The sequence below is a fragment of the Corvus cornix genome, chromosome 5, assembly GCF_000738735.6.
Source record: "Corvus cornix cornix isolate S_Up_H32 chromosome 5, ASM73873v5, whole genome shotgun sequence".
In the NCBI taxonomy this organism is placed as follows: domain Eukaryota; kingdom Metazoa; phylum Chordata; class Aves; order Passeriformes; family Corvidae; genus Corvus; species Corvus cornix.
The window spans coordinates 16,387,665-16,411,500 of record NC_046335.1 but is presented as its reverse complement, the minus strand read 5'-3'; the positions used below and the strand labels follow the sequence as shown (position 1 = coordinate 16,411,500).

At 36.3% G+C, this 23,836-nt stretch overlaps 1 protein-coding gene across 4 annotated transcripts in view; it reads right to left on the bottom strand.

Annotated features, from left to right (window-relative positions):
• RPS6KA5 (ribosomal protein S6 kinase A5) overlaps positions 1 to 23,836 on the bottom strand; it is a 72,613-nt gene that overhangs the window by 28,547 nt on the left and 20,230 nt on the right. For 2 of the 4 annotated variants that reach the window (XM_039552234.1, XM_019280535.2), the window contains exons 3-6: positions 19,485 to 19,703; positions 15,805 to 15,920; positions 14,891 to 14,998; positions 9 to 92 (exon numbers count right to left, since the gene is read on the bottom strand). In XM_039552234.1, the coding sequence (XP_039408168.1) occupies positions 9 to 92; positions 14,891 to 14,998; positions 15,805 to 15,920; positions 19,485 to 19,703 (527 nt within the window). Of the gene's footprint in view, positions 1 to 8; positions 93 to 780; positions 909 to 14,890; positions 14,999 to 15,804; positions 15,921 to 19,484; positions 19,704 to 23,836 lie in introns of those variants that run through there. The other 2 variants (XM_019280524.1, XM_019280531.1) reach the window with 2 other exon arrangements.

The following is a 23,836-nucleotide window of genomic DNA, read 5'->3' as shown; positions in this document are numbered from 1 at the left end:
GAACATACCTTATCATGTCCTGTGTCTCCCCCTCTTACAATATCTGGAGCCATATATTCTATTGTTCCACAGAAGGAATATGCTCTCTCGTTCTAGAAAAAAAAGTAAAATTTACATCAAACAACTATATTATACAAATGATATGGGACAGATATGGCTAACAGTTCCGAAATGCTGGCAGCAATTCTTCTCCAAATAGCTCAGAACTGCTAGCTAAATAATATTCCATCATATGTAGAGATGTATCACATAATGCTACAGAATATTTAGTCTTCTATGAAAAAATAAAATGTCATAAGTCTGTGTTGCAATCTAAGATAAACACACAAAAATTAATCTACTAGTATTTAAAAAAAACTCTCCCGTAAGTCTAAAATGATTTATACATTTCAGAATTACACAAGATTCCCCAAGTAACATAGATATACATTCTGAAGTCTGCAATACCAGTGCTCTAGATAACAAATGAAACTTTTCATTAAAAAGGGAATTTCTTTGTAAGATGTACAATTTGACTAAATTGGATACAAGATCCTTTGGGTTCCCCATATTTAGGAATTTGTTATGACCGCTAGAAAAGTTGTTTTGTTTCACAACAAACACATATATAAAAAACAACATTATCTCAAGAAGAGACTTGGAGAGAGACAAGACAGAAAGGGAAAGGCAGACAGTGTTGTAAATTCAATTTTATTCTATGCACTGAATTATTCTCTTGACTATGTTCAAAACTAAGCTGCTTTCACAGGCATGTATAATTGTTCCCTGGTAGCGATTTACCTTTGAGGTCAACATGAGGTCATGCTGTACCTTGCTAATGACGAAAGCACATGTGTTTGGGCCATGCAACATTGTTCCTCCCTTATCCTTCATGCTTCTAGCATTTTGGGGAGAGATCCTGATAGGTCCTTTAAAGAAGAGTGTTCAAAAAAGCAAATATTTCAAAAGTCAGGTTTTACATTTGTAGATTCAGATTTGGAGTTTAAAACAGGTGCTATATAAGAGACTACACTAATGAGAAGAAGCTTCTAAAAGTAGAAATAGTGCTCTGTGCTACCTAAGGCATAAAAGTTAAACAGTCCAGCAGCATATTATTAAACTGTATTTCTTAAAATACATATACTGTGACTGGTTTTTTGGGATGAAATTCTGAGTTCAAAATAGTTATAAGGCCTCATTTTGTTCAAATATTAACTTGAAATATTAACTTCTGAGACAAAACCATATAATAATGAACTTTTCATGATTCCACTTTCTTTTGACACAACTATTGTTTCTCTCTGATAATCTTTTCCAGAACCTGTTATCCTAAGGAATATAATGTGATAAAAAGCATAAACAAAGAAAAATTATCAGAAATCCCTAGCCCTCCATCAGCCAGTCTAAACCTACTCAATATCTCTGTTCTTTTTTCCTTCAGCTGGGAGGGAGGGAGGAAGAATGGGGAAAAGGAAGGGGAGTGGAAAACGCAGAAAGAAACTGTTCTTCACTCGCTACCTCTCCAAAGAGTAAAGATAATGCAGCCAAAGTGAGATATCAAGACGACTGTCTGAAAGCAAAGCACTCTGACTCCACCACAGATTAACACAGACTTGCCTTCATAAGATACTGTAGAAAGTCCTGACTTCAAAACAGTTGAAGTCATAAAATCTAGATACTTCTTTGTTAGAAACCTCTGTTTATGTTGTGGTTTATTAAGTTACAGGCTTCATCAATTACATCTAGCTGTTACTTAAAAAACACAGGTTTTGCAGTGTGAAATTTCACTAGGAACACTTCGGTAAATTTGCCACTGTTAAATATGCCTCTTACAGGAAGTCATTAATAGTTTCCTCTGTTATGCACTACACGTGGGTTTAAAACCATTTTCAAAGAATGTTATCTCCAATAACAGTTTTATTTTCTGTCATTTTCTGGTCTCTTGGGTACATGAGAGACAAGGATATAGTGGACAGAGTCCAGCAAAAAGAACCATAAATATGATTTAGGGAACCTTTGAGGAAAGGCTGAGAAAGCTGGGACTGTTTCACCTGAAGAGGTGAACCTGAAAGCTCAGGGAGATCTCATCAAAGTACAAAAACGCCTGAAGGAAGTACGCAAAGAAGAGGGAGCAAGGCTCTTTTCAATGGTGCCTAGAGACAAGACCAGAGGAGGAAACACTTTTTTACTGTGAGGGGGACTGAGTGCTGGCACAGGCTGGCCATGAAGGTTGTGGAGTATCCCTCCTTGTAGATATTCAAAAGGCTTCCTGTGGGCAACCAGCTCTAGGTGACTGTATTTGTGCGGGGGGTTGGGCAAGATGACTTCTAGCAACCCCTTCCACTCTGTGATTCTGTCACAAAATGTCACTGAAAGCTGTATTTCAACATTCATTTGTGAAACCACAACCAAATCCTATTTTGTACCCCCTCCACATTTACATTTCAGCATAATTTCTGAATGTTTATGCAATAACATATCTTTTAGTAAAGGTAAACAAAGTGGCTACTCAAACCAGTTAGCTGCTTAAGAGAGCAACAACTTGTCTTGAAGCCACAGAGAATTTTGTTACGAGTTCTTGAATAGTGATAGATACATTCACATGGACAGCCAGGCAGTTCATTTTGTTAAGCCATCTTGCTATTAAATTAGAAAACCACGTTATATTTCCCTATTATTTTACCTTCGAGATGAACAACACACTGACACAGGGGCTGTCCCAGTATATATTACCAGACTGTTTCTAATAAATACTGTAGTACTACACACAGGGTAGATATATAAATTTCCCCACACCAGCTACAGCAATATTAAAAAAGATGGTGTACTGCATTGCTTCCTAGTTCCCGGCTATCATTCTGACTGATCTAAGCAGCCTAGTGAATTGCAACTGCTTTAACTTGCCAGGGCAGTTTCAGTACATCTCCACATAACTTATTTTAACATCCCATTTTCATTTTCCTTCATCAAAAAAAAGAAAGGGCACCGGGCAGCTTTCATGCAGAGCGTTAGAACTCTGTGACATCCAAGAGATGTGTGATGCAGATTACCATTTGTCCTGGAAGACAGCACTTCACCAGAAAAACCCTACCTCAGAACAGTGTCTTCTTTGCTAAGACTAAGTACCCCAACCTGGGCATCTTGACCACAATTACACCAATTGCAGAGATCAAAATACCTAACTCCAAAAATCAATCAAAAGTGCTGACAGAGGGTTGGCAATCTTGCACCACCATGTTCTTGATGATCTTGTGATATCTTCGCTTGGCTCTGCTTTATAACCAAGGAATGGTAGGCAGGCATTTGAAACTACCTGAAAATGTAGAAAGCACGTGTGTAAAGTTTTCTCCTCAGTGACAGAGAGGTCTTATGCCTTCAAAGTTGTCTAATGACCTCCTTCAACAAATACAAAAAAAGCACTTTAACAGCAACCAAAAAAAGCAAAAAGATCAAACTCTACTCTGCTGCAGACACTAATCACACTCACCACATTTACTGGAAAGGCTTGACTGATAGAGAAACAGTCACTACTGTCATAGAAGGATGTGTCCTTTAGAGCATCCATCCTAGCCTACAATAATACAGATTCAGTTTACTAACATGTGCAAAGGCAGCTCAGACAGTTGTTAAGTCTTGCAACTGCTCAACAGGTTGTAACAGTATGTGGGACAAGAAGTGCGATTCCAAAGCGAATCACAGGAATCAGATGAGACATCAAGACAGCAAAGGTATCACTCATGCTCAACATGCTCTTAAAAGGCTCACCTCTACTGGTCCAAACTGCCTTTTTGCAGCCAGCTCTTCAGAAAAAGGACTACTCCTCTATGCCTGATTTAAGAGGATACTGTGCTGGCAGGACGGTGTTAGTTTCCAGTGCCACAAAACTCACACAGCCCAGAAGCATTGTAAATGTCTGATTCAATGTCCTAATGCATCCAAAAAGGGCATGCAATCTGGGCAAAGAAATAGTGACAACAGATTCTGGATGGGTGTTTCCCAACACCTTGGAGGTGAAGGCCTTGCAATTCTTCTCAGAGAAGAGGACCTGATCCCAAGGAACTGTTATATAGTATAATAACTCCTTCAATAGGCAGAACATCATTAGTTCAGGGCCCCAACAAAATCAAATTAATTTCCCCATGGAAATAGAGACCTGTATAACTGAAAAGTGCATTTAGAGTATCTGGCTTAGAACACTCAGGCATATTCCAAGTACACTGTTCTGCACATGTGCACAAGACTGAGGAGAAGATCTATTTGCCATACATATACTGCTTTGGGGAAACGCTTGAGAGCTTGAGCAATTGTGATTTTAATTCCGAAGTGTAAATGCAGGTGTGGAAAGCACTCAAGTGTCTTAAGACAGTTACTATGCCATTTGAAGATGTATTATTTAACATTTAAATATACAGCCTTTGAAGTACTTCTTTAACTTGATGAGCTTCATCTAAATAATAACTGCCACCACTACTCCAACAGACACTTGAGTCATAAAACCTTATGGCTTATTTAATTTAGAAGTCTTTGTGCAAACATTATTTAGACAGAGGATTAGCCAGGTATTCACTGAACCCATTCTTTTCAGCATTCAAAATTAGGACCCACTTCTCCAACTACATGAAAGGTCATCTTTGAAACACGACAGACTGCTTTCTGTTTTCTGACTACTTACTGCACAAATACTTTGTTCTTAACTGAGCTAGACTGCTACCTGGAACATCAGATATGACAAATTCTGAAACTATAATACTATCATATTCTTTCAAACTGTGAAATTTGACTCCTTAAATATATTTTGTAACTTGTAAAAAGTAAATATATAAAACCAACGCTACTCTTCCCTAAAAGTTCTTTAATAGTGTAAGTACTCTCTAATGGGAATTCCTTGCTATTCGAAGAGATGGTAGGATAAGGTCAAAAGGCTTGGTTAAAACCTAGAGCAAGTTAAGTTCTAGTACAAGAATTTCAAGAAATTGAAACTATGTTATATAAGGGAAAGAACACTTATCAGCTATTAAATTGGCTTGAACTAACTTCCTTGCATTCCATATTCATATAAAATATTCTTGGAACATTATCACATAGCTTAAAAATTGTTCCTTCAATGAAGTCAATATTTAAAAAAAGACAACAAAACCAAAACCTAGAAAACTCAGTGCTGTTGGGCTAAGAACACAAAGGCCAGCCGTAGAGCTGGAGAGTCAGAGGTACAGTCTCTGGTGGCACATATTTCATCTGTCAGGAATAACTATGGCTGGCTAGCACCTAGTGCCATGGAGCAAGAGTGTGCAATGGCACAGAAGGGAACCAGGTAGCCAGACAGAAGCTCTCTGAAGGCATTCAGGGCTGCTCTGATGATTGACTCCACAAGTCCAATGAAAAATTCTCCAATCCAGACAAGAATTATTTACTGGTTCTCATCATGTTTGTTATGGAGAAATAATATAATTACTATGCATGTTTTGACTGGGTTCTTCTATGGTTTTCAGCAACATTCTTACAACATTCCTATGCTTGTCCGTAGTTCTTAGTTGGCAAATTAAATTGCCTCATTCCCTTAATCTGACTTCATCATTATGAAGGTTTCAAAATGTTATGACCTAGCAAGAAAAGAGGAATACTTCTCTCTTGGAGGTATTCTGAAATGGCATAACACATTTAAGTAATGTGTTAAATCTAATACAGCTATGGACTTTCCACTTAGTCAAGGACAATTCCCCCCTTATTGCATGGGTAGTAAAATTCTCTATACCAACTTTCAGATGAGGTTTAGAGATGACAAATCAAACTCACGAAAAATCATAGTTTAGCTAAAATTCTCTGTATAGTGGGGCTTCTCTTTTAGCAATCACCTAGCATATACTTCACATACTGGAAAAATGCAGAACTGCTTGCAAAGTTCCTCAAATTTCTATTTTGTGGTATGATTATTAATATACTAACTGTACCTAAGAAAAATTCTATTTCTTAAGTAGTGCTTCATGCAAATTCTAGCCTAGCAGGAAAGTCAGTCCTGTTAAAAAGACACAGAAGGTATTGTTCTCATGAAGGTTCAGTGATGGCAGTGGACATCCCTAATACCCTTTCATGGAAGGCTTTATTAAAAAAAAATATGTTGAGGAGAGTAATTCTGTCCCAAAAGATACCAAGTATCTAACTTTGTATCAGATTATTTAACAGCTCCCAGCCACTAATTCAAATACATACAGAAGTCCCAACACTCAGCATAAATACTTGCCACCTGGCTAGGACTGCAACACTTCAGCCAGTGAGGAAGAAGCCATCCCAAAAGACACTTGCATGTTACTCTTCCACAGAAGGTCTCACTCCAAGAGGGTAAGGCAGAAACACAGACTCCCAATTCAGAACTCGAAATAGCAGCAAGAGGCAACAGTACTGGAAACACTAAATAGGTAGTGAATCCTCTTGAAGAATAATGCTAGTGTGTTTTTGTGAGATTTCTGAAATGTCTTTGTGTGCATATTTATCAGTATCAATATAATACAAATAGCTTCAGCCACAATGGTATGGCCATTGACTCTTCTATTTTACAGTTTTACCAATTTCTTAGTTAACAAAGAACATTTTAAACAATATACACTAAACTGTCCCCTCTAATAATTTTCTTTTATTCAATGCATATTTAGAAATTGACAGGAGAATCATTCATTCTACTATTTTTGCAAGGCTGCTGAAGAAAAAGTAAGTAGTTAAGAAATAAGCAAATTCAGACAGCAAAGGTTAGAAAGGATATATAATGTGACTGTATTCAGAAGTAAGACTTAATTGGGTGTACGGGCTCATCTAAAGAGTTTCACAGGGTATCAGATTAAACAATTTTCTTGTCCTTTCAACATAAAATCCATTTCTTAGTCTCCTCAAATGCCTAAAGTGGTAGATAATTTCTATGCATGAACAGACACCAGTGTTCGTACTGCACCAGAGAACTCTCGCTGTTGCTCTTCATTTGATTAATTCAGGGAAACACACTGGAGTATAACTATCTTCCTTAATTGCTTATACCTCTGAACAAATGCTTCAAATCCCAAGTTGTCTTTCTTCCTTTGTTAAAGGTACATCAAAGTTCCAGACTGCATTAATTAGACCCTCTCTGGGCTCTATCAGTAGTGTTTCAAATAGCACCCATCAGAAATGAAGAGATGTACCAAAATTTCTAGAATACAAGAATCATTGTTCCAATCAAGTACCATCATTGTTCCTATTTTGTACAGCTGTGAGTGTATGTAAACAGAGTCCTGAAAGTCATAACTTACAGCTTCGCTACAAGCATAAATAGCGAAAGCTTTCCCAGAATTACCAATGGCAGGACCCTGAGCTTATCAACAGGCTCTACAATCTCTTTCACCAATCATAGGGGTTAAGGCATCTCTGCTTAAGACCAATTCTGACAAAATGCAGCTGAGTGACCTGTGTGGAACCTTCTCAGGGGCGGGCCTCTTCCACTTTCAGCTGGGAGCAGAAGTTCAGGCTCCCATTCTTGAACCTTGCATCAGCTGTGCTGTAGGTATGTCTGTACTTGGCTGGGTACCTCGCTGATACTGATCCACCAAATTCAAATCCTGATTTGTCCTCAAGCCTCTTCCCTCACAACAAACTTTTTTGATAACCACTGGACTGTTAACCAAGCCTGTTTTTCTGGCACTAGACTCGTTCTGATCTTGCACTCCTGGTCAGTGAGCACATTGATCCATACCTGCCTCACTATCACACTTTGCTCCCTGCATTAGTGTGAGCTGTCTCCCCACCCTGCTGCTTCCTGGAAAACTAGTCAAGAACCACAGTTCCTCCAGGAACAGCTTACAGGACTGAAGAATTCATGCAGTTGAAGAGTTCAGCAGTATCACACAGAACATTTCATATATTAGCTATCAGCAAACTGGCTGCAAGCTACTGATCAAGCAAGACATTAGATTTCCCTCGGTAAGCTTAGTAAGAAAACCAGGACCATAGGATAAATCAAAAGAATAATATCATAACTGAACATTTACTTAAGGCCACATAGCAGAGGTGCTACTAACAAGCTCCCCTGCTGAATGGATTTTACATTTCAGAAAATTCGCAAGTAAAGACTGAGAAGCCTGATTTCTTGGCAGAAACAGGACCTGTACCTTCAGTGAGTCTTAGAAGTCAACCTACCATAGATATTTACCTCAAAAATAGAACTGCACCAAGGAAAAAACCCATCTCCATAGAAATTATACCTCTAACATTCTTCGCCATTATTTTAATGGCCCAGAATAACAATAATTACAATCTTAATTTAGGAAGGCAAAATTATATAAAAATTGGCAAAAAGATCTCTCACAGTTCAAAGATGCAATATAGGTTTAAAATGAGGAAAAAAATCTTGTTTCAACAAAGTCCTTGCGTACTGACTGGTTTCTTGTTTTTACTCACTTCGGTTTTTTAAAATTTCAATTATTTTGGGAAACTTATTGGTGGCAATATCTAAAAATAACACTGAGTAATTAAGCTGTCCATACCAGAAATTATAAAAAAAAGTCTCTCAGCTGAAGACTGTTGCTTCTGCAGCTGTAAACTTCTATTCATGACCAAAACTAACCTTTGCAGGAGACAAACAAGAAAGAACAAAGACAGGCAAAAAGCTTAGTGGTACGCTAGTTAGACTGCTCTGTTGCATATAACAAAATCATAATGAAGACTGTAATATGAAAACAAAAGCTTAGACTAGAGCAAAAATCGTTGCAACAGGGCAGATCAAAGGTCCACTAGTTTGAAATGTCATCGTATGAAGAATTTTTAAAAAAGTATAGGGTCATGTGAAATTAATTGAACATCCTATCCTGGTGGCTGTTCCAGCTTGAAGAAGCCATTTAAGTCAGAATATATTGGTTAGTATGCCTCTTGCCACAGCTCGACTGATGACTTCTGCTTTGAAAACACACATGGAATAATGCTACTGAATTTTTCAAGCAAGAATGAGATTTGCCTGCCAGCAGATGCCATCAGAACAGGCAGATAAAGGGGACAGCAAGGGTAGCTAAACCTTGCACTGTGTTAACCAAGAAAGCTACGACCTCTACCTCTGTGACCCCAGAAAAAAAGTCAGTGGAAGGCCACACCCTCATCTAATGTCAAGTGGAGATTCAAGAAACCTTTTCACAGACTTTTACAACAGCAATGTTCGGTTTCACAGCGCAATGCAACTGCAATTCTACATGAAATTATTTAAACCAGTTCCTGATAATGGATTTTAAAGTAAATAACTAAGAGTAAAGAAAACAAAAGTCTCAATTCTACAGACAAAAAAATTCAGAAACAATGTATTATTGTGTGGAAGGAATGCAAGTCTGTACCACTGTCAACTTGGATGAACATTTTGTACTAGGTTCTTCTCAAAATTCCAATTTTTGGAAGGCTTGTTTTCTAAAGCATCGCCTTTTTGAGATGAGAGAGGTAATAGTACCAAGAAAGAACAGTACACAAAGCAAAACCTGAAAAAATCATATTTCTTCAAAGAGAAGCAAAATTATAAGGTATGGAAGAGTGCTAATTCTAGGAAGAGTTCTGCTAGCTGTTACTACAAGCCTTCAAAAGTTAATTTTTTTTTTTTTTTTAATAAAGAAAATCATACAGAACATGTCAAATAAACAGTTTCAGAGAGCTCCACGTGTAAAAGGTAAAGGAGTGAGAGTGGACCATTTTGCTCAAATGCAATCCATCTGGTTCTAAATTCATTTACATTTGTCTGTGAATCTCTGGTCATGTGAGTTTTTCGCACGTGGCTGCCCAAGTTTCATGGAAGTAGGGTATTTGCAGTAATTCAAAAGAAAAAAAAATCTATGGGAAAAATGGATTCATGACAATGGGAGCATTTGCTCTCTAAAAGTTACTTGTTTTCCTTTGGAAAACAGAATCAGAATTTTTCTTAGTGACTAGCAACCTAATATCCAATAGAAGATACCAGACTACTTAACACAGAGGTTGGCCTTTCTCCCCAAAATGGGACTTTTTTAAAGTGGTATATTACAATAGGAAAACAGTATCCTTAAAGCAGTCCGTTGTAAGGCATCATGATCTGTCTTGCAAAAATTCTTAACAGAACTTTAATATTTTGGCATCAAAATCTGGACAGAAACTATTTTATGCTCTGGTCTTCTGCATTAGTGGTCCACGCTGGAAAAGCACAATCTTCCTTGCGATAAGCACTGAAAAAGGAAACCTCCTGGGCAAAGGCTCAAACAGTCAGTCATCTGATCACTGATGACCTGGTTTTGCAGTTAAAGTAGTCCAGCTCAGTGATGTGCCTGTAGAGTGTTTGGTAGTTCTTAATATTCAATTTCAAGACAGTTAAAACTGAGCCAACTGAAGTACACCAAACAAAACAAGAAGTTTTTGCCATTGTTTCATGTCTTTTTCCAAAACTAATTATCCAGACATATTTATAACCCATGTTAACTTCTGTGGACTAATTTCACTATTCAATTTACTCTTACTTTTTTCTCTTTGGAGAAATGTAAATCTACTCCTTATACCTGTTTATGTCTACATCACTGAACAATCCTTTAACTAAAACACAAGTTATCTGAAGTATGGATAATTTTACTCTTTTTTGCAAGAGAATGCTCAGTGTTGGACAATGTACAGTCTAATTGCAATGATAAGACATTTTCACTTTAATTGGACAAGTATAAGGGGTCTTTTAAAGCCTTTTAAAGTTAAATGCATAGCTAATCTACTAGTTCACTCACGTGAGATGACAGTTCCTAAAGCACTAAATGAGTCAAGTTGTAGTCACTCCTCTCTGTTCTGCACTACCTTTAAACTCCACTAAGAACGTATACAAATCTCTTCCTAGATCATCTACCAAAACCCATAGTGGACCAATCTCCATTTAATCACTTTTCCTCCAACGTGTATCATTTAAAATTTTTTTAAATTAACTAATTTTCTTTCCAGAACAAAATGTTCACTCTATCATCAAATAAATGAAATCAAACAATTCAACAGTGAAAAGCATTTGAGAGTTATAACTAAATTTCCAACTCTGATCAAGAGATTTTCAGATGAAGAAACAACAATGTATATTAAATATTCATTCTACACATCAGATAGAAGTACACAGACATCCACCCAAAGTCTTAGGCTTCAATTCAATCATCCCTCATACAGAATATCCACTTTTATATTATTTATTGCCAAGGCATTTGTATGCTCACAGACACACTGTTTGAAGACTGACAACATTCAGTATTTACTATCTAATTTATTTGAATTTCATTAAGCAAACACAAAAATTTCAGAAAAAACTTAAGATAATGCAGAAGACATGTACCAATGCAGAAGAATTGAGCACTTCACTATACTCTGGAAGAAAGTGTACTTCACTGGATTTAATTAAGAAGAAAAACTTTAATTATTATGCATGGTCAAATATATCATTTTTACAGTAATTCAATGCATGTGTTCATATTATTTTTTCTGAGACATAGACATCTCCATGTACACTAAAATATGATTTTTAGTTTGGTTACAGAACTAAAGGAAATGTGAGCAGAAAGATCGTAAAAAATGAAGTTGCATTTTAGCAATACACATCAAAATTAAGACCAGACCTGATGACTAGGTTAAACTGACACTGACCAAATCAAAACAATTCCAGCATAGAAGTAGAGCTATTAATGAGATAAAAAGATAAAAATATGCCTAAGCCACAAGTCCACAAGACAAACCACAAAAAATACAATGGAAAAAAACCCCAGAACAACTACTTAGGAGTTTTAGGGTTTTTAAAGATAAATGCATTACACGACTTTGAAGTGATTTCACCTGTGCGATGAACAAAACACTGCTGTAGAAGTTTCAAGTCATACCAATTCTCCATATGCCCAATAATAACTTATATTAATGTCATGTGCAGATATACTTTGAACCCCAGTTAGACAAACACTCAGCTGAGATGCATGAAAACATAAGGATAAAATTGTCTTTTTTACCCCGATATTTTTTACAAATTAGTTGAGATTTAAAAATCATAAACACTAGCCTTAAATTCATCACAGGGTTAAGAATACAAATGCCATAAAAGGTAATACTAAATCTCTTTCAATCTCTTAATCTCTTACTAATTCCATTCTATGGTTAGGCTAGTAAAACTGTAGGTCTTCATGAGCTTTTAAATAAAGTTTGCATCAAAAGTAATTTCATACCTAAATACTTTGTGAGACTGACCTACCCTACGTGAAAATTCTTTTTTATTGAACTTTTTTATTCTAGTCAGGTTATTTCTTCTTTTTGCATGTAAATAAAATCATATCACTTCATTTTAAAGATAAAACAAAGGAAACACCACTGTTGATTCAGTTGTAAAAGACAAATTTCAGGTTTTAGCAAAACAGTAGCATAAAATATTTTAAAGCTCTTAAAGCTGCACTGCTTTAACTTGGGTATTTTATTCTTGCATGCTATTTTCACATAATAACAGAGAGAATACTTGACAGTGCATTCTTCACACTCATGCTTTAGTAGCTCCATGGCAGAGATCAATAGGTTTCTGCTTTCCTACAAGTCACGGGCATTTGCTTCCTTTCACTCAAGCGCTTACGAAAAGCAGCTTCCCACCTCTCCACTGTTGAATAGTCAATCTGCTGTAATTATTGTAGTTCTGTTAGATTTATTACGTGCCCAGCTACATGGAAATCATCAACAGCCATCAGATTACAGCAGAGACAATGAAAACATTGAATCATGATGTTTTCTAGCAAGCATCCCTAACCACAAAACTATCCAAAATTCATAAATACATGGTGAAGGGTTTCTCTCTAATAAGAACTCTAAATATAGTACATACCTCTACTATGATAATTTTTATACATTTTAAATAACCTAAATATATCTTGTTTCAGAAAATTAGTCCGAAGAGGGAGTTACTAGAACAAATTCCACTTGCTTAAGTACACATTTCTAATGGTGAAGTTCTTGCAAGAAGCAGGTGGACCAGGAAAGACATGTGAAGAAAGGGAGAGATAGGAAAGTACACTGCTCTGATTAAATTGCAATTGCTACACCTTTATCCGACTTACACAGTTGTGTAATTTTATTTAAAAGTGCTACCCTAGTGAGCATGAGAACAGCTATACAGGCAAATTCTACCTGTTGTAAGTACATTGGTTCAGAAGTGTAAGTATCTATTCTAATGAATTTTAAGTGTTCGAGTAGTAGTTCAATTGTCTACAGAGAATAAAATATGAAATGTCAATTTCTATGTGTAAATGGGTTATTTTAATCATGGTTAAGTTCAGTAGCTAAATTACAAAAGCACACATGAAAAGTGGAGACAATTCCTTAGATTTTGAAAGCAAACAATGCAATTGCAATTACTTTTTTCATTAGATGAAACATGAGAAATGAGTTTTTTTTACAGGGAAGACAAATACAAAATGTGAAAGAGAATAAAAGAAAAAATATAATTAAGTGAACACATTTCTAAGGTATATACTGAAAATAGAATGGATTAGAGTCAGAAGAACTGACATTAAATGACCAAGGAGCAAGGTGGCTTTATTTAATGACTGGAGAAAGAGGAATCCGATTCATAGTGTGGATAAAGCAAACAGGTACCTCCGATGCCTATCCAAGTCCTCACCTTTCCTTGCACTGCTTGTAAATTATGTGCCAAAGGTGAGCACAGATGAGGTGTACTTCTTAAAAACAACTGTTTTGAGACTTTAAGGTTATGATTCTCTATTCAACACAGTGAAGATTTAGGCTTCATTCAACTTTGGCTGCGAGGCTGGGGAACTGCTCCTTTTCTCTCCCATCAGTGCAACAATACCAGTATTTTGCTTTGTCTCTTGCACCCAGCACAGTTTTTCTCACAGCTCTATAAGCAGGTCCCACTCTCCCTAGCCACACCTTTCACTATCATTTTTTCCTGATGAAAACTGCATCTCTCTGTACTTACTCTCTGGCACTGGTGTGGCAATCTGTTGCTAATCCCTTCTCATACCAGTTGAACCTCCTCTTGGTTTTGTGCTGTAACTTTAAAAGGAATATACTGACATTATCTCTACTACTTCCCTGGTTCAGAAAATAAAATTTAATATCTTTTAAAATGGTCCCTCTTAAATCCTACCAGACTCCATCTGAAATGCAAATATTCTAGAGAAACTACCAGCTATCTATTTTTAGAAAACCCTTCTGCCGCTTCTAACAAAGACTTTTAGATCTGCAGTCCCAGTTTTCAATACCTCTGATTTGGCTAATGTGAAAGCCAAAAAATATCCATTTTTAAATTTTCTCAGAAGAAAAATCCTGCACAATTTTGACTCTCTGAAGTCTAAAAAGCCTATTTGGAGACAGAACTGTACCTTACAAATAATTAATAGCGAACATCAACAGTCAGAGATCACTATGTTAGGTACTATGTACGTCTCTAGAATGAGATAAGCTTTTATCCTAAAAGCTTGCAATTAAGCTTATTAAAAGTGACACGAAGACGTGAGAAAAAGACAAGATAATAATACATTAATTATTATTAGCATAAAGAAGAGTCATAGCATACCATTTGCCTAGTCATTGCAAAGAATTAGCACAGTCAAGCATTTTTTTTAAAAAGCATCTGAAAATGAAAATGTAACTGACTTTTCAGACATACGCGGGTCTTTCCCTTTTCATGTCAAGGTCAGCAGAAGAAAGCATGAAAGTTTTTCAGGGAAAACTAGAACAAAGATGTATGGCAACACTGGCAGGCCTAAGACCAATAAACTGGAAGCTCAGAACCTAGTAACACAGACAACTAGATTTTGTCCTATGATGTAGGAGTCTGGAATGCAGGTTTTCCACCCTTCTCAAATGTGCTTAGGATTCCAATGAAACACTGTCATCTTGCTCAATTCTGTCCACACTTACTGGAGAGCCAAGTACTCACCTCATCAGTAAGAAACTCCTTACTCAGACCAAAGTCTGTCAGCACCACATGGCCATCAGAATCGAGGAGAATATTCTCAAGTTTTATATCCCGATATATAATCCCCAACTGCAAACAGAATACAAAAAAACGTATTTCCAAATAGTGTAACCACATCAAGAAGATGTTGCTGAATGCATTTAAATATGAAGCCACCAAAATTCTCCTTATTAAGGTAATCTGACACATGAAAGTTGCTCCTCAAAAAAGACAACTTGTAAAAGCCTTTGAAGAAATAACTTTAAAATTACATTAAAATTCTCAGAAACTACACTGTGCATTAATGTCTTAAAATTTAAAGGACATATTGTATATCACTCAAATTTAAAAGTGACTGAACACTTGCTGTTGAGTGCAAAACTCAGTTCAGCTTTTACTGAGAATGAAAACAGATGCTTCTGTTATATGGTCTAGACATAGACCAGACAGGTATGCACACTTTGCAATAGTCTACAAATCTATTTACTACTTCTGAGAACTGTAACACTTTTCATGCCTACAGCTGTGCTAGAACTCTACTACTCAGTTGTGTAGAAACAAGGATAACTGAATAATACAACCCAAAATTTGTTCATTACAAATTAGTTTTACTGATATACACTGTTTCACAAGGATTACTAAAAATGACCAAATCATTTGTCAGTAACACTACTCTTTACCCTGCAGACAAAAATTTGTAGCCTTAAACTGGTGCACAAGGAGGGACATTTCATTGGGGATTATTTCTAATTATACAACTAATGTCCCAATGTTAGATAAAGTTACTTTCAATTTAAAACAATCTAAAACAACAGTTCTCCTTACTAACTTTATATGATACAAAAAGAATACAGCTCTAAGTCCTCAAAATCAGCACCAGAATGAAGTTACTTTACCTTGTGGAGATGTTCAAGTGCCAAAACGATTTCTCCAATGTAAATTTGCACCTCATTTTCTGAGAACCTCTCTCTGTGTGAAAGATGAGTAAACAATTCTCCTCCATTTATATAGTCTAAAAAATAGAACAAAGAACCTTATAATTCCACTTTCCGACAATTTAATTTTCTTATTGGAACATTATTAGGTACTTTGTAAGTTATTTAGTAACACATTCTTATCAGATGCTTTTACTTCATTGTCATTCACCAGTATTTCATCATGCTGTACAATACTCAATTTCTTTCTTAGAGGACTGAGGGAAGAACAAGACTCACTTTTGAATAAGCAGTAAAACCATAAAATAACCCTCAACTATTCCTAAATTATAAAGATGGGGTTTTTCACAAAATCAGTCTTTTAGTTACTTAGGAATATGAAAAGAAAGAAGTACAAATGATAGCTACAAACAGAACCGTTGTAGACTCTCATGAAGTAACTCTGATGAGCAGCAAGGCAGACTGACATAAAGAAAGGCAATTCAGAAAACAGGTATTAGGGGAAATAATCAACTACTGACAATTACACAGTTTTCCCTTCACAAGGGAAACCTTGATGGCAAAACTTACTGGAGGAGATTATTTCCACATACACTCCCTCATGGAAACCACACTTTCATTCTTTGCAGGCTATGACACAAGGATTTTCCCACAGTATGGGAAAGGGGAAAAAAAAATTATTACAACAGAGCTCCACTGTAACACAAACATATTTTAGATGTAGAGCTGTTTATGCTAGCAGTGTACATTACAGCCATTAATTTGCAACCTCAGAGCCCCCATTTTTGTATTTGAGGTCTACATATACAGAGCAGGGAACATGCCCCACAACATTTTACTCAGTATTTTCTTGAATATTGTTTCTACAGATCCATGGGTATAACACATAAATCCATGAAAGTGGTCCAATCCTATTTTAAGTTAATAGTTTGAGGGAGAAAGCATATATACAAATTACACACATTCTGATCTCTCTCCACTTTTCAGTTCTCTCTTTGAAAAGAAGTATTAGTGGAATCAAACAACGTGAGAAGGATTATTTATCTGGACCAGTAAGAAAACGAAAAGATTTAATGAAGTATAAATAACCCACATTTTACAATTGCTTCCTTCTTCTAGAAGAGCTCCAGCATGTAGAAAAAGGTAACAGAAACAAATTTTTTTAAATATTTCTACCCGGAACTGTTAACTTAGCACAAAGTAAGCACTGAATTGCCAGGTGCTGTTCTAAGGACTGTGACAGATCCAAACCAAAGCTGCCACAGGATTGGCACAACAAGCTTAATTTTATCCAGATTGTAACACTAACCACAGCCCAGTGAAACAACCAGCTGTCAAATTCTTGGTGCAAGATCAAATGAATCACTGACACAATGGAAAAAAAAAAAATTCCTGGTTAGTTCAGTATAAACTCCCACCTGACAGTTCAGATTATTTAGCTATTTTTTAAAGTATTAGAAGGTTAACCTTGCGTGACAAGCTTTGTATAGAAATAATGGTACTCACATGGATATAACACATTGTTCGTTCAGTATAGCTTAAAGCCAACATAAAACCTGGAATCAACTCCTAACCCTGTCTTCTGGAAATCTGGCAGAAATGCAGCTGCATGTCTGTACTTGATTCAGTCTAAATTCATATAGCTATGTAATCTGACAGCATGAAGAACTGTACTAAATATTGCACTGAGGCTCCAATTCTAAAACCTCTTAAAACTAAAATGGTAGGTTGCTCACATACCAAATTCAGCCAAGTACAAAAACAAGACAGATAGTGGTTTCCCTCAAAATCCAGAAGCCTCTGAAACATTTAACCTCCAAAACTACATTGAAGTGATTTACACAGACTTACATAATAAGACATGAAAAATTTGTAACCACCTATTTGGGTTTTTTTCCCTCAGGGAGGGTGTGAAGCCCAGTTGATTTATAAAGTAGCTTTACATCATGTTAAGTAAGAGAAATTTTCACTGTTACAGAAAGTCATTAAAAGTAATTTTGAAACTAATTATTCCTATTTTCTGCTGAAAATGAAGGAAAAAAGGATCTTTCTGGCCCCAACAGATATGCTGAAAATGGATGTAGAACTTATGAGAAAGAATTACAGCCTTTTGTTTTGTTTTTCTCTCTCTTAGCTATGAACTTCTTGCTTCAAACATCACCTCAACATTGCGTTATGGTGGACACGTGCCCAGGCTGCACTATTTGCTACACAACTTTCTTCAGAACTACTGGGCTTGCTCCTTTTTGACTCTTATGAGAATATAATATCAAGCTTTTTAATTTGCTTTCATACAAGAGGCTTTTATTGCCTTCTAATTAACCTTATAGCCTAAATTTTCCCCCTGCTATGTATTTATCTTTAGGCAACTACATTATCTCAGGTTTGAGGGGGTTTTTTGTTTGGGTTTCCCCTCTTTTTTTAAAAATATTTCTAATGGGATCTAAGCTGCATTTTAGCAAAAACTATCTGGACTTAAAGAATGGTTCTATAATATTTATAATAAATGTTCGCATTTTATCTCATTGGATATTTCAATTTTTTCCAAGTTATTAATCAATAACTTTAAATCCAATAAAAATTTCAAAACCTTAATTATTAACAGTTACTATCAAGGAATCAGAAAGCTATCAATATATTTCTAACTGTTTATTTGTGACAAACTTTTATGTATTTCTCTAATGTCCTAGTCAGAGGAATTTGCAAGAAACTATATTACAATTTTCAACTCTCATTTTCAAAAGGAATTTAGTGAATACTCAATTTCAGTTCCACATATTTATTATTTCACTGCAGTATATGAAACTAAGGTATGTACATAAAATATCTTTCTAAGAATTGACACCTAGAGGTGTAGATTCATTTAACATTAATAAAATTTTGCTAATTTAATGTAAATCAGCCTGTTAATAAAGGTTAAAAAATCAAAGTTGTGGACAAAAAGGAATGCAAAACCTGCACTTCAATTAAAGGACAATTTACTTCCTCAAACATTTCACTAGAGAAACATATTATTAATCCAAGCCTTACATTAATCATTCATTTTACAATTCTTTTAAAATTCTCTAAGTAAGAAGGTTTTAAAAATTGCTGGCAATTTTCTTACAAATACACTTCATACACCAAAATTTGCTACACTAAATTGCATACACTAAATTTGCTGCTAATCTGAAAGGTAAATTTCTAAAATTAGAGTAATACCAAACCTTATGAACAAGTCTACTTTCAGCACAGAAATGTGTGATTTTGGATTGTCTCTTTACACCCAAAAATTGAAACATGGAAGCATCTCAATACTCAAATACTCAATATCTCATAACAAAACACTTAACAAAGCAAATGCTTCCAGGTCATTGATGAACATACATTTTTTGCTGCATATAAGATAACCACTACACCCCCCAAGTCAGAGTAGCACACTGAAGCTCAAACAGGAAAACCACAAACACAGACACTGTCGAAGATGAACAGTATTTTACTTCCTATGCTCTCTCATGCAATCTCCAAACACACTGTACTTTAGACCACATGAAAAAAACCTTACAAAACATTGAGATAGAAGGGCTTTTTTGGGGGGAGTTTTGTTGTTGTTTTTTTTTTTTTTTTTTTAAATAAAAACTTTAATCCTGAAGACTACTCACCTAAAATGAGATGAAGCTTTGTATCTGTCTGGAAGGCATAATGTAACGTGACCAAAAACGGTGATTGCCTAATGTGCTCCAAGACTTGTCGTTCTGTCCTTGTGTGCTCAGTTGTTTTGGCTTTTTGAACTATAGTTGCTTTCTTCAGTACTTTCATGGCATACAGTTTTCCAGCATCATGGCCGCTTACTTTCCTCACCAGGAACACTTTTCCATAGGCTTAAAAATTGGGGAGGGGAAAAAAAAAAAACAAAACCAAAAGCAAAGAGAAGAAACACAAAGAAGAAAAAAAAAAAAAAAAGACAAAAAGAAAAGACAATACAAGTTACCTACCTGTACTATAGATCTGTCTAATACCATTATTACTTTCAATTACTCATTGTTACGGCAGACAGTAATCACCCAGGCTAAAAATCTACCAAAACACTTTCCGTCTTTCAGATTGACCTTTACTGAGCAAAATTTCAACCCAATGAGCTTCATAACTGAATGCTGCAAGAGTGGGAAAAGCAATCCAACCACTTCAGTATTTAAAAATTATTTTAAAAGCTGATGATTTCTTCCTTTGTAATATACTAAAACATCCATATCTAGAATTAAGCAAGAGTTCCGAGTAAGAGAGATGCTATTTTTTTGTTCTTAAAATAGTCTGCCCATATTTGCACAACTCCTATACTTTCATTACTGGTTTTAAAGCACAGAAGTTACAAAAACCTGTAGAAAAGCCAATGAATTCTTCCCATCAGTATTTCATACATAGGAGCTTTCTGAGGCTCTCATAATGAGCTTAAAAGGACTCCTAGGAATTCTACATAAATAAATGTGATACCACTACTAGGCAAACCTGTAGAAACAGTAAAGGTTAGAATTAGTGTCCAGTTGCTGGGCCACGATTTCATTGCAATTACAGAGATACAGCAGGATAGCCTGCATAACTGGAATACTGTCATGGATGGTTACACACTTTTTAGGAAAGAGGCCAGAAAGGCAAGGTGGTGGAGTTCTCTTTATGTAAGACAAAACTTAAAATGTATCAAGCTCTGCCTAGGGGTAGATGAAGGAGGAGCCAAGAGTTTATGGGTAAGAATTAAGGGATAGGCTAAAATGGGTGACGCTGTTTACTACAGACCACCTGATTAGTAAGAGGAAGTAGATGAGGCCTTTCACAGACAGCAGAAGTAGCTGTCACGATCACAGGCTCACAGTTCTCATAACCACTCCCACAGCTGCTGGAAAGACATCACAGCTTGGTACATGGGAGCCCAGGAGGTTCCTGCAGAGCACTGATAACTCTGACAAAGGTGGTGGGGAAGCCCACAGGGAGAGGTGTGTTGCTGGACCTTGTACTAACAAACCAAAAAGGACGGGTTGGTGATGTGATGGCTGGTGGCAGCCTTGACTGCAGTGTCCATGAGAAGCTGGTGTTCAGGATCCTGCATGGAAGAAGCATGGCAGTAAGTAGGATTATAGCCCTGGACTTCAGGGCTATAATAACTCTGGCATCTTCAAGGGCCTACTTGGAGGAATCTCATAGGTTAGGTCTCCAGAAGGTAGAGTGGGTCCAAAAGAGATGGTTAATATTCAAGTAGCACTTCCTCTATGCTTAAGACCAGGACATCCCTGTGAATAAGAAATTAAGCAAAGGGAGCTGGAGACCTGCATGGATGGGCAAGGCACTTCTGGCAAAATTCAGGCAGAAGAAGGAAGTTTACAGAATGTGGAAAAAAGGTCAGGCCACTTGGGAAGAATATAGGAATATTGTCCAAGTATTGCAGGTATGTGTCAAGGAAATCAAAGGTCCACTTGGAATTAAATATGGCAAGGGATATCAAGGACAACAAGAGGGGCTTCTTCAAGGATATCAGCAACAAAAGGGAGACTTAGGAAAATGTGGGCCCACTGCCAAATGCCCTGGTGACGAAAGGTACAGAGAAAGAGTTACTAAACACCTTTGCTTCTTACTCGCTGCTAAGGCTGGTCCTCAGGAATCCCAGAGCCTGGAGACTTTCCCTTGGTTGAAGATAGGGTCAGACAAACCTGATACCCACAAATTCATGAGCCCTGGATGGATTCACCCATGAGTGCTAAGGGATTTAGCAGATGTTATTGCTAGACCATCATGTTTGAAAGGTCATGGAAAACAAGAAAGATTCCTGAGAACTGAAGAAAAGCCAATACCACAACAGGCTTCAAAAAGGGCAAGTGGTAATCTAAAAAAATAAATAGAATGTTAGAAACTTCAAAGAAAGTATTGAAGTGAAGAAATAACACAAATGTACCACCCCCCATACCTTCAACACAAACCCAGAAATCCCTTATGCTGTGTTAGAAATCCTTGTGTGCTCCTGTCTTGAATGAAGCACGCTATTTTGGTACCTTCTGTCTTCTGTCCCCAACTACCCTGCTCCCATCAGAAAAAAGTATAATACATTCAAAAGGGATAAAAGAATTCCTCTAAATATGAAGGGAACTAAACATACTTCCATGTTTTATTTAGCCTGAAAAAGTAGAGTACTTAAGAAGATTACAGAGAGTTAAAAAAGAAAAAATCAAAAACTGTAAGAACTAAAGTAAACAATTTTCATTATTTTTAGAAACAAAATAACTAAGGCAACAAATTAAATCATTAGGTATCAGCATTAAGAACTAGGCAAAGCACACAAACAAATATGCAGTTAAGCTGTGGAACGAGTGTTACATGATACTGCAGCTGTCAAAAATGCAGATGAATTTAAAAAGATTACATAAATCCCTGAGGGAGAGGAAAGCACATCAAGTGTTGCCAAACACTGAAGAGAATCTCTGGCTCAGGCAGACCCCAAACTGCAGGTTGCTACAAGCTCACTAAGGAAACCATCATTGTAAGCCTCTCCTTAAGCCATCACGAGACAGAAAAACAAACCAGCTGGTTGTTTTTCTGACCCTTGTAATTACCTTCACACTATTTTCTCAAAGAGAATGCTCAATATCTCAAACCTGACGTACACTAGACAAGTGTATACTGTCCTGATGTGAGACACTAAAATTTAGTTGCCCTTTAAAAATGCTACAGCATACAAAGCTCCCAATAAGCATCACGTGCAACTCCAGATTTCTTGCTGGATTTTTCCCAGACAGGTAATAGAGAGTTTTAAACTACCAAATGACATGTGAGCTTTTTTCCTAAATCCAGGTTCTCCTCCAGTCAGTATATAAAACTGATACTGCTCATATACTGAACAATTATTTTTAAGAAGTTTTTTACGTGACTCATCACACCCTAAAGAAACGTGCTTCCCTTCTTTACAGAACTCATTACCGGCAAAAAGAGCTTTCATAAAGTAAGTTTTCATAACATATCTCTCAAGAATGGCAAATAGAATAGGTGATTGTAAACATCTTTCTATTTTGTGAGATATGTAGGACAGTCTCTTTCAAGACTTTGCATTTTATGTTTCATTTCCCAACCTTCTAGTTACAAGATCTCAAGCATACCTAAGCCAGACTGAATGGTCACCAGGTACTCATCAAGAAATGGATAAACAGATGTAAAAGGATTACTCTAGTAAAATAGGCATGAGCCATAAATCCTGTCACGATATACAGACGCAGGTGACCTGAATCAAGGTTATACAGACCATAATATTGTGACCACAGTAATACTGTTATGCATATGCACCATTTTAATCTTATTTCCTATTTTCCAATACTAGATGTTAAATTATTTTTAGCATCTGAAAAACAGATTCCTACTACTGAGATAATTGTTTTAAAGAAACTGCTTCCAAAAGTAGTATTTACATTTTTATAAGGAGTTAGTTCTCAAAAAAAAAGTGTAGGTAACACTTTTGCATTTTCTAACAGGCAACAAAAACAGTGCAGAGAATGGCCTTAACCTGCATTTCCCAAATGCTTAAAGAAGAAGCCCTAGTTTACACGAGGTTTTAAATGGAGTTTGAAAATTAACTTCCCTGTGCCTTTCTGAAAAGCAGTCTAGAGCATTAAACGTAAGTTTCCTTAGGTTCCCAGGAAACAGTAATTTTATCAGAAATGTTGGAGAACATTAAGCTAAATTAAAATAAAGAAAAGCCTCAGGATTTTAACACTTGGCTACCTGTATCTTTAATCACATTTTATAAAAACATATAATAATGCATCTTAAGTGAGAGAATGCGGTACCTACTACAGCTTTACACGTAGTATCAGAGAAAATTATCTGGTACAGTGGCCAGAGAAAATTATCTGGTACAGTGGCTGTAAGACTCTCTAGAAACAACACTCTTGTTACCATAAAAGACTTTGCAACATAGAGCTTTGCCATGGTACAAATTGTTTCTTCAGGAATCTGAAAAGGACTGACAGAAAGATGACGA